General features: G+C 47.2%; 1 protein-coding gene across 1 annotated transcript in view; it reads left to right on the forward strand.

The window, feature by feature from the left end:
• Positions 1-475: 475 nt before the first annotated feature.
• The window catches only part of SPRYD3 (SPRY domain containing 3), a 32,862-nt gene continuing 19,282 nt past the window's right edge, over positions 476-14,055 (forward strand). The window contains exons 1-5 of the mRNA XM_056857928.1: positions 476-617; positions 1,390-1,465; positions 3,738-3,862; positions 4,230-4,365; positions 5,623-5,814. Of these exons, the coding sequence (XP_056713906.1) occupies positions 490-617; positions 1,390-1,465; positions 3,738-3,862; positions 4,230-4,365; positions 5,623-5,814 (657 nt within the window). The 5' untranslated portion in view covers positions 476-489. The remainder of the gene's footprint in view (positions 618-1,389; positions 1,466-3,737; positions 3,863-4,229; positions 4,366-5,622; positions 5,815-14,055) is intronic.

Genomic DNA, 14,055 nt, shown 5'->3' on the forward strand with positions numbered 1-14,055 from the left:
CCTTTTTAATTCATAGGGTCTCCATAGGTCAGAAGCGACTTGATGGTGCTTAACACAAGTGTGCCTTGTGTGCAAATGGCCAGGTGGATGCAATAGGGTATTCCGTGTACAAATCACATTTATTTAATACAGTCTGAGACCAATAAAAATAAAATCAATGCAATACCGGTAATTCAAACTTCCAGAATATCAATTAACTCATGGGGGAAAAAACATTTAAAATGGTAGAATCACAGGATTATGCAATATCTTCTAAAACTTATAGCTAAAAAGCCTATATATATGTATTTTGTGTACGACGGCTTGCTGCAGTTTTTTTAAAGCACTTCTGCTAATGTAAGTGACTTTTATGTCAATGGAAAAACAGATCATAGGATGGTCCACACACGGTTGTAGGGCCTCTCGGGGGACTTGCTCAATGCAAAAAAAACCAGATTCCCCCCCCCCTTAAATGTGGACTTCTCCCACAGGTAGATCCTTACTGCCATAATGGATGATTTAAACCTGCACTACCGATTTCTCAACTGGAGGAGGAGGATCCGGGAAATCCGAGAAGTGCGAGCTGTCCGGTACCAAGAGCGATTCAAACATATCCTTGTAGATGGAGACACTTTAAGGTAACGTCTGCTCCCGGGGAAAGGAGCCGATCCAACATGGCCGCCCTCATGATCCTAGGAGATCAGGAACAGTTAACTGCTCTTCGACACAAAGGGTTGTGGGTCTTGGCAGCAGGGGATCCTACATGGGTGCCCAGTTATTCCCCCCCTAAGCTGCCTTTGAAGAAAGCTGATAGGAAGAAAGTAGATTCCTTTGAAATGTGGTGTTGGAGGAGAGTGTTACAGATACCGTGGGTTATAGATCAAATCATGCCTGAACTGACCTTAGAAGCTAAAATGACTAAATTGAGGCTATCGTATTTTGGTCACATTATGAGAAGGCAAGAGTCACTAGAAAAGACAGTCATGCTAGGGAAAGCTGAGGGCAGCAGGAAAAGAGGAAGACCCAACAAGAGATGGATGGACTCAATAAAGGAAGCCGCAGCCCTCAGTTTGCAAGACCTGAGCAAGGCTGTCAAAGACAGGACATTTTGGAGGGCATTGATTCATAGGGTCGCCATGAGTCGGAAGTGACTTAACGGCACTTAACACACACACACACACAAGCTGCCTTTAGCCAATTTAGTATCACACAAAGGAGTATTCACCTCAGTAACGCAGGGATGTTTCCCTGGGAGGAGGTGAGGCAGAATTGTAGGGCTTGCGTGCTTGTAAATAATTCCTCCCGGCTTCTTGTCCCCTCCAGTGGAACCCCTGACCTTCACTTGCTTTCTCCTCTGGGGCCGTCCTGCCCTATAGTAGTTGTGAACCATATCTTGTGTCTTCTCGGCAGTTACCAAGGAAACTCTGGCGAAGTCGGCTGTTACGTTGCGCCTCGTCCACTGACCAAAGACAACAATTATTTTGAGGTAATTTTGCTTGGCTTCCCCCCAGTTGTGTGTCAGAACTGGGTTTTTTTTAAATTACCGTAATTTTTATATAAAGGTATACAGAAAAAGGGTAGGATAGGGAAAGGGGATAAAACACGTTTCATCGTCCGGGCCCCAACTTAATCCAATCTTAACAAAAGAGAGTAAGCTGTTACCCCGGCTTCAAACTTTCATCCAAAACAACAAAACATCTTAATATTCACAAAGGCATGTTACGACCCCCACAAACCTCAACAAATATTAGACTAAAAAAATTCCATCACCATACCTCCTGTCGTTTGACGTGAACATTTAAAACATCCTAGATCGCACTAAACAAATTCATTTAAATCATTACTTATTTAGCTTTTAAGAAAGTTAACGTATCACATATCACGTGAATAATAACCGTAGAAAGGTTGCCATTTCAACACAAATTTGTCGACTGATTTCAGGTTTATCAGCTGAGTTAGTCTGGCCATCAATGCAAAGTCTTAAGAGTTTATTATTCCACTCTGTAATATCAGGAATTGGTTTTTGATAGTTTCATCAGTTCCTAAACACCCTACCCTTTCCCCCCCCTCCTCACCTGTTTTGTTTCCTAACCTAGAAGTTAACCTTGGTGCTATGTCCTGTGTAACAGCAAGCTCTACGTAGTATTGGGGACTCCTTCCTCCCCTGGCCTAAGTTTTAGGCGCTGCTATTTTGAAGCATTCACTGTTACACACACACACACACACACACACACACACACACACACACTTATTTATTGGTGTCCTGGGCACCAGCGTAGTGTCATGATTAAGAGCAGCGGACTCTAATCTGGAGAACCGGGTTTGATTCCCCAGTCTTCCACATGAGCGGCCGACTCTAATACGGTGAACTGGGTTGGTTTCCCCACCCCTACACATAAAGCTTGCCCTGACCTGGATGGCCCAGGCTAGCCTGATCTCATCAGATCTCAGAAGCTAAGCAGGGTCAGCCCTGGTTAGTATTTGGATGGGAGACCACCAAGGAATACTAGGGTTGCTGTGCAGAGGAAGGCTCTGGCAAACCACCTGTTAGTCGCTTGCCATGAAAACCCCCTAAAGAGGTCGCCATAAATCAGCTGCGACTTGAAGCACTTTATACACACATACACATATATATAAAGCTTACTGGGTGACCTTGGGTTAGTCACAGTTCTCTCCGAACTCTCTCTCTCAGCCCCACCCTCCTCACAAAGTGTCTGCTGTGGGGAGAGGAAGGGAAGGAGATTGTAAGCCGGTTTGATTCTCCTTAAAGGGTAGAGAAAGTCAGCATATAAAAACCAACTCTTCTTCTCCTCCTCCTTGTTCAATATTTCTGTGCCATTTTCCCATCGAAATAGGGTCCCCAAAGAGCAAACATCAAACATTGAAACACTTCAGCATTTAAAATAAAGTTTATATACAATAATTCAATAAAACAGTAATTCAGGGGAAAAAAAACATAAACACACATAACACCAAAAACCAGGGAGGAGGCCAGTAACAGTTATATAATAGATTTATTATATGGATAGAATTATTTTATTTCGAGTATTTCCCCCTCGCTCAGTAAAACATTTCCAAGGCATTTTTCATTGTTGTGTCTCCTGTGCACGGGCAGCTCCCAGGTGCGCCTGCACAGAAGAACACTCGATGGATGACGATTGCAGGTAAGGGCCTTGAACCCAAAAGTTTGTGACGGAGGCAGAAATAGCACTCGGGGCTTCCTGGCTAACAGCTGGGTTTCTTAACTGCAGCGTTTGGGAGAGCAAGCAGCATCCCCCCGCTCTGCCAGAACACACTGTTGTTTGGTCTTCTGCCTCTGTGAGAGCCAGCATGGGGTAGCTGTTAAGAGCAGTGGTTTGGAGCAGTGGACTCTAACCTGGAGAACCCGGGTTGGTTTCCCCACTCCTCTGCACGAAGCCAGCTGGGTGACCTTGGGCTAGTCACAGCTCTCTCTGAGCTGTCTCAGCCCCGCCTACCCCACAGGGTAGGGAGGGGAAGGGAAGGTGATTGTAAGCTGGTTTGATTCTTCCTTAAGTTGTAGAGAAAGTCGGCATATAAAAACTGACTCTCCTCCTTCTCTTCCTTCTCCTCCTTCACTTCCTCCTCCTCCTTCTCTTCCTCCTCCTTCTCCTTCCTCCCTCCCCCCAGAATTACAGTTGGCCCTCTTTTTCATGTTGCCTAGGACACCAAACCTCCTCCATGCATGAGAATGCTGCACATTCATGTCTTGGGATGTTCATTCTCCCCACTCGTCGTAGGTATCCATCGTGGACAGTGGCGTGCGAGGGACTATCGCGGTGGGCTTGGTGCCGCAGTACTATAGCCTGGACCATCAGCCCGGATGGCTGCCGGATTCAGTTGCCTACCACGCCGATGATGGCAAGTGAGTTGATGCCTTAAGAGCCGCTTGGTGTGCAAAGGTGTCTGGATGTGGGTGGTAGGAGATAGCACACCCTGGATGCCTCTGTGTTACCATATAGACATGCACTGGGAAGCTGGAGTTAACAGCAGGTTCCCAGCCCTTGTGCATTGTGTAAAATGTAGACAGTAGCAGCATTCACACAGACTTCTGTGCACTAGATTTGTTTCCCCGCTCCTCCACATGAGGTCAGTTGGATGACCTTGGGCTAGTCACCACTCTCCCAGCCCCACCTACCCCACAGGGTGTCTGTTGGGATAAAAAATCTCTTCTGTCCATGAAAGCTCTTATTTTTCTTCCCCAAGATCTGTTATGCTTTCGCCCCATCCAGGCTTTACAATGGCCGAGCCAAGGGCCGTCAGTTCGGGACGAAGTGCAGCTCCGGGGACCGAATTGGCTGTGGGATCGAGCCCGTATCTTTCGAAGTCCAGACAGCCCAGATATTCTTCACCAAAAACGGGAAGAGGGTGAGTTCGGACACATCTTGTTGCAAACCAAAGAGAAATTTGTTTTCCGGTGAGACGGTGGCTTGCCTGTACAGCCAGTTCTGGGGGAACGGAAGACTGCAGGGAAGGGGGAAAGCTGCCTTTATCTGGTGCGGCCTGCACTCATGATATGCCAGTTCCTAGCCTCTATGGTAAAAAAAACAAACCTTCATTGCATCTAGAGCACTAGCATGTTGTGCGTGTCTGCTAGCTTTCTGCATGCAGAGCATCTTGGGAGAGAGATATGTAGCCTCTCCTGCCACCTACCTCTCCCAATTAGAGATCTTCAGTTACAGGAAAGCATTCACCCTTGCTAGATGCCGAACTCTTCCCTTGGCGGTCTTGGATGGGAGATATAGAAAGGTCCCCTTGGAGGATAGGGTATGTTCCCGTGCTTTAAGGGAAATTGAAACAGCTGAGCACTATCTACTGCGCTGTCCACTCTACCAAAAGGCTTGTTCTAAGTTTATCTCCCCCTGGCTTAGTCGGCATCCCAACCATTCAGATCCAGAATATACTAAAATATATTCTTATAGATGAAAATCCACAGGTTACAGTAGGAATGGCAAAGTTTTGTGCAGTGGCCTGTAGAATCCGTCAGACCCTGCTGAGAACATCGGTATGCCAGCAATTTTAATGGGTAGTATATACAGTTTGCAACAATTGTGCAAATAACATTTTTACTATTTATGTAAGCCTGTGGGCCCTGTGGCGCAGAGTGGTAAGCTGCAGTACTGCAGTCCAAACTTTGCTCATGACCTGAGTTCGATCCCTACGGTAGTCAGTTAATAAGAACATAACAACATAAGTTTTTACGGTAGCCGGCTCAAGGTTGACTCCGCCTTCCATCCTTCCAAGGTTGGTAAAATCAGTACCCAGCTTGACTGGGGAAGGCACTGGCAAACCACCCCATAAACAGAGTCTGCCTAGTAAATGTCAGGATGTGATGTCACCTCATGGTTCAGGAATGACTCGGTGCTTGCACAGGGGACCTTTTACCTTTACCTTTTTAAGCCTGTGGGTAGAGTGTAATACTAAAGGTTTTGGTGGCAAATTGGGAAGAGCTGTGCTGGTCTATGACTGTTTTTAATAAAGATTGATTGATTGAGAGAGAGAGCACTCTGCTAATTCATTTGCATGCCGTGGTACTTGTAGAACGGCTCTTAGCGGCTGCATGACCCCAGGGTGTTCCCCGGGGTACATATAGATGTGTATGGAGACCATGGCTTTCTCCTGCAGGTGGGGTCAACGATCATGCCGCTCTCTCCGGAGGGGCTCTTCCCAGCCGTGGGGATGCACTCGCTGGGGGAAGAGGTCCGGCTCCACCTCCATGCGGAACTGGGCAACGAGGAGGAGGACGACAGCATCATGATGGTGGACAGCTACGAGGACGAATGGGGCCGGCTGCACGATGTGAAAGTCTCTGGCACAGTGAGTGAGCGTTGCTTGGGAGGGGTGGAAAGTTGGACCAGAACCAACAGGTTGAAATTACATCAAAAGAGTTTCTGTCTAGATATCAGGAAGAATCGTCTAACAGTGAGAGCGGTTCCTCAGTGGAACAGGCTTCCTCAGGAGGTGGTGAGCTCTCCTTCCCTGGAGGTTTTTAAGAAGAGACTAGATGGCCATCTGTCAGCCATGCTGATTCTATGACCTTAGGTAGATGATGAGAGGGAGAGCATCTTGGCCATCTTCTGGCCATGGAGTAGGGGTCACTGGGGGTGGGATGGGGAGGTAGTTTGGAATTTCCTGCATTTTGCAGTGGGTTGGACTAGATGACCCTGGTGGTCCCTTCCAACTCTATGACTCTAAGCTACCAATGTGCTCCATTTGTGAGGTTCCTAGGGGATATCTTTTTTGGCTAGTCTTGGGGCAGAATGCTGGGCCTTTTTTGGCTAGTCTTGGGGCAGAATGTATTTGCCGTGCCTGTAGGTTTTTCCGATTAGACTTCCATGGTGTTTGTTTTTAGATTGGTGGACTGAAATCTGGCTGGCCCACATTGACGCTGCAAAATTTTGATCAAAGTGTGGTGAAATAATCATTTTGCCCATTCTGTTTACTGCTTCTTGTTTGCTTTGGAAAAGCAATCAATCAATCAAATTTATTCATGTTGTGGTCACAGACCTTGACAATCCAACTACACCCAAAATAAATTCAACCCACAGCTGTACTGATCCAATATCACAGTAACATCTACTACTACACATTGAAATAAAACAATAAAAACTTCCCTCCCATTAAAATCATTTGCCAGGATATTGTGGACCATATCAAGCCATTATATGACCTGTATCAGGCCTATTAAAATGTGTCCTTAGTTTAAATGCTATAATGAAAAAAAGAGGCCTCTCTCTGTGTAACAGATAAATTTACAGCAAGGATCTTGCCCGCGCTTCTTCTGAGACCGACACCTGTGGTATGCACTGGATCAGTCTAGGTTGTATCGTGGTGTACAGGGCACAGTGGAAAAGAACATGTGGCAGGTCTTCTACCTGGTCAGCAGAGCAGGGGAAAAACCGTTGACCATATGGAAAACTACCATATCTACCTTGAATAACTTCTGATGGAAACACTTGTAACTGGGCCACTGGGAAGGTCTCCTTTCAGGTTCTACCAACTCCTTAGGGTAATTTTGGCAAAGCAGAGGACTGTTTATATCTTTATTTAATTTATACCCCGTACCCTCTCGCCACAGGGGACTCGTAACATTTAAAATGCAATAAATTCAAACAAAATGCAAAGACAGAAACAATAAACAAAACAATGTGTGTGTTAAGTGCCGTCAAGTCATTTCCGACTCATGGCGACCCTATGAATCAATATCTTCAAAACGTCCTATCCTTAACAGCCTTGCTCAGATCTTGCAAATTGAGGGCTGTGGCTTCCTTGATAGAGTCAAGCCATCTCTTGCTGGGTCTTCCTCTTTTCCTGCTGCCTTCAACTTTTCCTAGCATGACGGTCTTTTCCAGTGACTCTTGTCTTCTCATAATATGTCCAAAGTACGACAGCCTCAGTTTAGTCATTTTAGCCTCTAGGGTCAGTTCAGGCTTGGTTTGATCTAAAACCCACTGATTTGTTTTTTTGGCGGTCCAGGGTATCCGTAACACTCTCCTCCAACACCACATTTCAAAGGAATCTACTTTCTTCCTATCAGCTTTCTTCATTGTCCAGCTCTCACACCCATACATAGTAATGAACAATAAAACCAGTTAAAATATTGGCTTCAAAATTTGCTCGGAGAATTAAAACAACTGGCCAGCTCCCTGGTTCGTAACATTAGCCAAAGGCCGTTGTTGAAGGGGTCTTTCAGGAAGCAGATTTATTTCCCTTAAGCACTTTTCCACTCAGAAAAGGTATCGTACCCTCCAAACTCCTGCGACTCCATGCCAGGGGAGGCGGGAAGTTAAGTTGATACCTGCCTCCCCCCGTGCGCGGCAGTAACCTGGTTCTCCAGCCTAATCTTATAGAGGCCTTGGAGGCCATTCGTGGGGAATGGAGCGGTTTCACACCGGGATAAAGGCGCTTCAGCCCCGTCCGTCACGAATTCTGTCCGATGCCTGCCCAGGCTCTCTCATCTGGCGTTCTGCGGTCGAGGACAGCGGCAAAGCTCGGTTTGAGGAAGTGCCAAGGAGACATTCCAGAGCTTTTCCTCCAGAGCTTGTTGTTCCACCAGCCTGAAATGGTGGCTGGAGGGCAGCCCTTGAGCCAAGACGTGCTTCTGTCGGTGTCTGTGCCCTAGGCAAAACCCTGGACCATCTGCTCCTGCCAAGTCTGCCCTGGGAGTGCGTATGCCATCTGGCTGCGTGGTTACAAAACCTAGCCTCTGAACTGTGCTCAGGGTGTGGCCCAGCTGCGAGAACGCAGGGATGTGAATGGGATCTGCCTTATAAAGAAGAAGAGTTGGTTTTTATATGCCAACTTTCTCTACTTTTTAAGGAGAATCAAACTGGCTTACAATCACCTTCCCTTCCTCTACCGTCTACAGACGCCTTGTGAGGTAGGTGGGGCTGAGAGAGCTATAAGAGAACTGTGACTAGCCCAAGGTCACCCAGCAGGCGTCATGTGGAATGGGGAAACCAACCCGGTTCACCGAGTTGGTTTCCCCTCTCCTACACATGAAGCCAGCTGGGTGACCTTGGGCTAGTCAACAGTTCTCTTAGAGCGCTCTCAGCCCCACCTACCTCACAGGGTGTCTGTTGTGGGGAGGGGAAGGGAAAGTGAGTGTAAGCCGGTTTGATTCTTCCTTAAGTGGTAGAGAAAGTCGGCATATGAACGTAACTCTTCTTTTTCTTCTTCTCCTCCTCCTCTTCCTTCTTCCTCCTCCTCTTCTTCCTCCTCTTCCTTCTTCATCCTCTTCCCCTTTGGGTAACCTTTCGCATTTTCTTGCTGCGTCCAGATCAGCGTTGTTATACTTCATCTCATCTCAGTTTTATCCCTCTGGGCTGACGCAAACGTGACTTACACGTCACCCCGTTCCACACGGAAGCCGCTACGAAACGGTTAAGTGTGGTAGTGTTCCTGGTTCTCTGCTCACCCCCCCATCTCCGCACCTCCCATTTTAAATCCACTTGCCACACAGGCAGCCCTAACTGTTAGTATTACCATGGAGATGCTCTTTACGTCCTGGCCCCGAATCTCAACCATAAGCCTCCTTCTTGAGGGTTCTATGTATCTGAAAACCAGGCAGGTCTTGTTACCAAAAGCCGTCTGTCCGATAGAAATCAACTAATTAGGCACCAGCCTGGAGAAAATGGCCGCTTTGGCCATTGGACCCTATGGCATTGAAGTCCCTCCCCAAACCACGCCCTCCTCAGGCTATGCCCCCAAAACCTCTAGCTGGTTGCAAAGAGAAACCTGGCAACCCTAGGCCTTGGGGCTACTGAGGCCTTGGTCCTTCCTTGCTCCCACCGAGCGCAAAATGGCCATCGCTGATCGGTCTTGGTGCATATTAAAGCAGGGATCTTTCCCAGCCCTCCCTTCTGAGTCTGCCTGGTGTGGAGTGTGGTTTCCAATTTTAAGTTCCTTCAGTGGCTGTTGGCTGATGAAGTTCATAAGAGCCAGGCCTGAACCTTCTTATCTAGGAGGTCCACCTGTTTGTCTCGGGCCCCCCTTTTGCTTGGCCAGTGCTTTCTCGCCTTCCCCCGCTGGGAACATCCTTATTGTTCAGTTCAGTTTTTATTGCACATGGCCAATGGCCGTTACGAGAAATAATTAAAAAAACCAATCTCCACCAAACTGGCTGACAATCGTTAATAAAATTAGCAAAAATTGCATTTTAGTAACAACTTAAAAGCTTTAAGGGCATGTTTCTCTAAACCTCTGGAACTCGTGAAAATACTGCACATAAAACCTTATTGAATGGTTAACCTTATTGTAAGCAGTGGGTTTGAAATCAGTCCCGTCAGGAAGGGCTTGGGGAGGGAATTTCTGTTTCATAATTCTGAGCCTGCCTGTGATTTTAATGTACTACAGTGGGCAAAATGAAGCATTGGCCATTGGCCGGCTGAATTATTTTCCAGTGGTCCTGCAGGCGGCCAGGATGGCTTGCTTATTTAAAATGTTAGTTGGTTGCCTTCCTCCTTTGCAGAAAGCAAGGGGGCCTACAATGTAAATAAAACAATGACACAAACCCACAAAAGACCGCAATTTAAAATCTCCAATTAGGACTGCCAATAAATAAAAGCTAGACTAGTCAAATGCAGTCCTAAATCAAACTGTCTTCAGCTGCCTCCTGAAGATCGAAAGGGAGGCCAGTCACGCCTCTTTGGGGAGGTTGTTCCATACCTGTGGGGCTGCCACTGAGAAGGCCCTCTCTCATGTTCCCACCAGGCAAGCTTCTTTGGTCAGGGGGACAGCCAGGAGGGCCTCTCCTGGTGATATTAATTCCCAGGCAGAAACCTGTGGGAGAAGATGGCCCCTCAGATGCCCCAGACCCAAGCCTTGTAGAAGAAGAGGAGTTGGTTTTTATATGCCGACTTCCTCTACCTTTTAAGGAGAATTAACCCGGCTTAAAATCTCCTTCCCTTCCCCACAACAGACACATCAGACACCTTGTGAGGTAGGTGGGGCTGAGAGTGTTTGGAGAGAACTGTGAGTAGCCCAAGGTCACCCAGTAGGCTTCATGTGGAGGAATGGGGAGTCAAACGTGTGGGTGCAGTGGAACACAGGCAGGATGGTGCTGCTGCAGTTGTCTTGTTCGGGGGCTTCCTAGAGGCCCCTAGTTGGCCACTGTGTGAACAGACTGCTGGACTTGATGGGCCTTGGGCTGATCCAGCAGGGCCTTTCTTATGTTCTTATGTTCAAACCCGGTTCTCCAGATTAAAGTCAACCGCTCTTAGCCACTAAACCACGCTGTCTCTCTGAAGGTCCTTGTGTACCATTTTTGACCAGGAGAAGGTATCTTCGTCCTCCTCAGATATTTTTTTCCCTTCCACCAGTTGCTTAGCCATTCTTCCAGGTCCTGCGTAGTTCCCAATCTGCGGTCATTTTCTTTATACACATGTTCACACCCATGGAGTTGGGGAAGGGGGAAACCCCCTCTGAGTAGGGTCAGGGTGGTAAATCTCTACCTCATCTGTGGGGAATGTCCCTGAGTGGAAAGAAGACCTGTCCATAAAGACTTTCCAAGGTTGACTTTAATTGTTAGGGTTTTTGTTTTGTTTTTTGGTCTTACTAAAAAAAATTATCCTGCCAAGTCTCGAGAAAGTTTGAAGTGGCATGTATGATTTCTCTCCCAACCACGTCCTTTCTACAACCCTGTGAAGTAAGTTAGGCAGCGAGACGGTGACTGGCCTAAGGTCTCCCAGTGAATCTCACGGCATGTTGGGGATTTGGACTGAGGAGACCTGGGTTCGAATCTCCTAGTCCATCACCCTAACAACTATACGACACTGTCTTGTGCAATCTTGAAGATTCTCATATCTGAACTGCTTCTCCTGTGTCGGACCCAACCAAGCAGGGCAAAAAAAAAAAAAAAAAGGGGAAATCTTCCCCAGGCAGCTTCTCTTTCCTTTGATCGCCGTGCCAGATTCACCCACAAGGACTCTTTTTCTCTCTGCCCCCCTCCCTGGTCCTGGGTCTGGTGGAAAGTAAAAAGCATAGCTTGAATTCTTCCTTTGGACATTTTAATATTTTGTTTATTAAAAGGCCCTTTCTTCAAAGGCTGGGTGTGGGTTTTCGGCACGTTGGCAGAGTGGGAGGTAGGCCCTGGGTTTGCCACGGGTTTCTTGGAAGTTAATGCTTGTCTTATTTCCGTAAAAACTAGCCGTCTTGGAATTTTGAATGTCTGAGTTGCAGTAGCTTGGGGCAATCTTCTTTCTCACGATCACCGTCCTGTAGAACTGGACGTCTTTTTCTCCCCCCCCCCACCACCCCTACTATCCAGCTTCCAAATTTTAATTTGGTGTGATCAGGGGAGAAAAAGTATTTTCTACAGCTGGGACTTTCCACTTTGGCGGCAACGCTTGATTCCCTCCCCGCATATAGTACTTTAAAACTCTTCCCCCTGCCCCATTCAAAACTGTCACTTCAGTCAGTTTTCTAGGGGCTGCCTTGTGCTTGCCCATTGGGTAGCTGTGGCAACTGGAACTTCTGTGAGCCTGGCTGCCCGTTTGCTGGTGTGGCACCTTTGCCTTGAGCAGCACATGATCGGCAGAAGAAATCGACGGGTGCAGTTGTTCATGAGTCCCAGATGCAGAGGAGCATTACCTGTTGAATTTCTGCCTACTGTGCTGTTGTGAAAGGCATAGGATTTTATGGTTTCTCCATGCCACAGGGACCTTATTGGCTGTTTTTGTGCCGGTGTGCCATATGAACCAAATCCTACAGCCCAAATGATGACGATGATGATGAAGAAGAAGAGTTGGGTTTTCTATGCCGACTTTCTCTACCACTTAAGAAAGAAACAAACCGGCTTACAATCACCTTCCCTTCCCCTCCCCACAACAGACACCCTGTGAGGTGGGGAAACCAACCCGGTAGACCAGATTAGCCTCTGCCGCTCATGTGGAGGAGTGGGGAATCAAACCTGGTTCCCCAGATGAGAGTCCACCGCTCCAAACCACTGCTCTTAACCACTACAACCAAGAGGTACCTGGCAACCCTAAACTGGAACTATGTGGGAGCATGCTTGGCAGACTTCAGAGGGGTGATCTAAGGTCACTTTGTTTAACCCGTTTGATGTTAACCTGAGTTTGCTGTGTGTGTGTGGGGGGACACTGTGGCGACGTATATGCAAGGTGCCTGAGTTAAAAGTGATGTGAAGTCAGCTCTTCAGAAAGGTGTGTTGTGCTGGAATGCAGTTGGAAGTATAGATCTGGATGTGCATCTGATGTGCATGTACAAGGTCAGCTGACTATATGCGAATCTCGCTGACAGAGCGCCAGAAGTCGATGCTTTGGGGCCTTGAGGGATCAGCTGAAGGCGCAGGGCGCGGCTTCCCATTAAAGACCTTTTGTACCTCTGGCGACTTCGGAATTATCCGAAAGGCCCTTCATTAAAAAGGGATTATGTGTGTTGTTTTGTGTGAGAAGGTGGAGCTGGCAAGTGAGTCACCGCAACACCAGTGCTGCCCTAGGGCTGGGTAAAAACACTTTGCATGTCTCCAAAAGGGTGTGTGTGGCTGTTATCACACTTGTATTCCCAGCGATGTATTAAGAGTTTGAAAATGTTATAAAAAATACTGTTTGCACTTTGTTTGGCCCCTTTAGCTGTGAAGACGTCTTCCAACCATTTATAAGCCGTGGTATCCAAAAACCCTTTTAAAGCGACGTTTTTTACAACATTTTCAAACTCTTAATACATCGCTGGGAATACAAAGTGCGCTAACCCCCTGTGTGTTTCTGAGTGTTGTCTAATCAACCTATTGATTTACAGGACCAGGGTTACCTGCCTTGGCGCAGATTCGTATTTATGGGGAAGTCATTTAATGGTGGATATGCACTGTTTGCAATTGAAACATCAGTTTACCTTGCGGCAGTGGTTCGGTTTTTCTCCTTGTTTTTTTGGGAGAGGCGGCGGTGAAGAAGAGCTGGTTTTTATATTCCGACTTCCTCTGCCACTTAAGGAAGAATCAAACCGGTTTAAAATCTCCTTCTCCTCCCCATGATAGACACCCTGTGGGGTAGGTGGGGCTGAGAGAGTGTGACTAGCCCAAGGTCACCCAGCTGGCTTCGTGTGGGGGAGTGGGGAAACAAACCCGGTTACAGTCTGCCACTTAAAAAAGTATGCATCTTACATCATAGTTAATAAAGTCTCTTAAATAATGGAAGTTACTTAGTAAGAGGAGCACACCATAGCTTGTTATCTTTGTGTATCTGAAGGGCTAGATTTAAATAGCTGCACCTTTAAGGGCATTTCCTGCATCTCCAAAGGTGTGTATCTTGGGGTCTTCTAGAACACCTGCTTCAATGTGGTGAAGGAACACCAGGATCGGCTTGGTGTTTTGGGGAAGAAGCAAGTGGTTCCAGGAAACAGATTGGTGGGTACCACACTGAAGAAGGAGAAGAGTTGGTTTTTATATGCTGACTTTCTCTACCACTTAAGGAAGTATCAAACTGGCTTACAATCACCTTCCCTTCTCCTCCCCACTACAGGCACCCTGGGAGGTAGATGAGGCTGAGAGAGCTCTAAGAGAGCTGTGATTAGCCCAAGGTCATCCAGCTGGCTTCGTGTGTG

Source organism: Euleptes europaea, chromosome 1, assembly GCF_029931775.1.
Source record: "Euleptes europaea isolate rEulEur1 chromosome 1, rEulEur1.hap1, whole genome shotgun sequence".
In the NCBI taxonomy this organism is placed as follows: Eukaryota; Metazoa; Chordata; class Lepidosauria; order Squamata; family Sphaerodactylidae; genus Euleptes; species Euleptes europaea.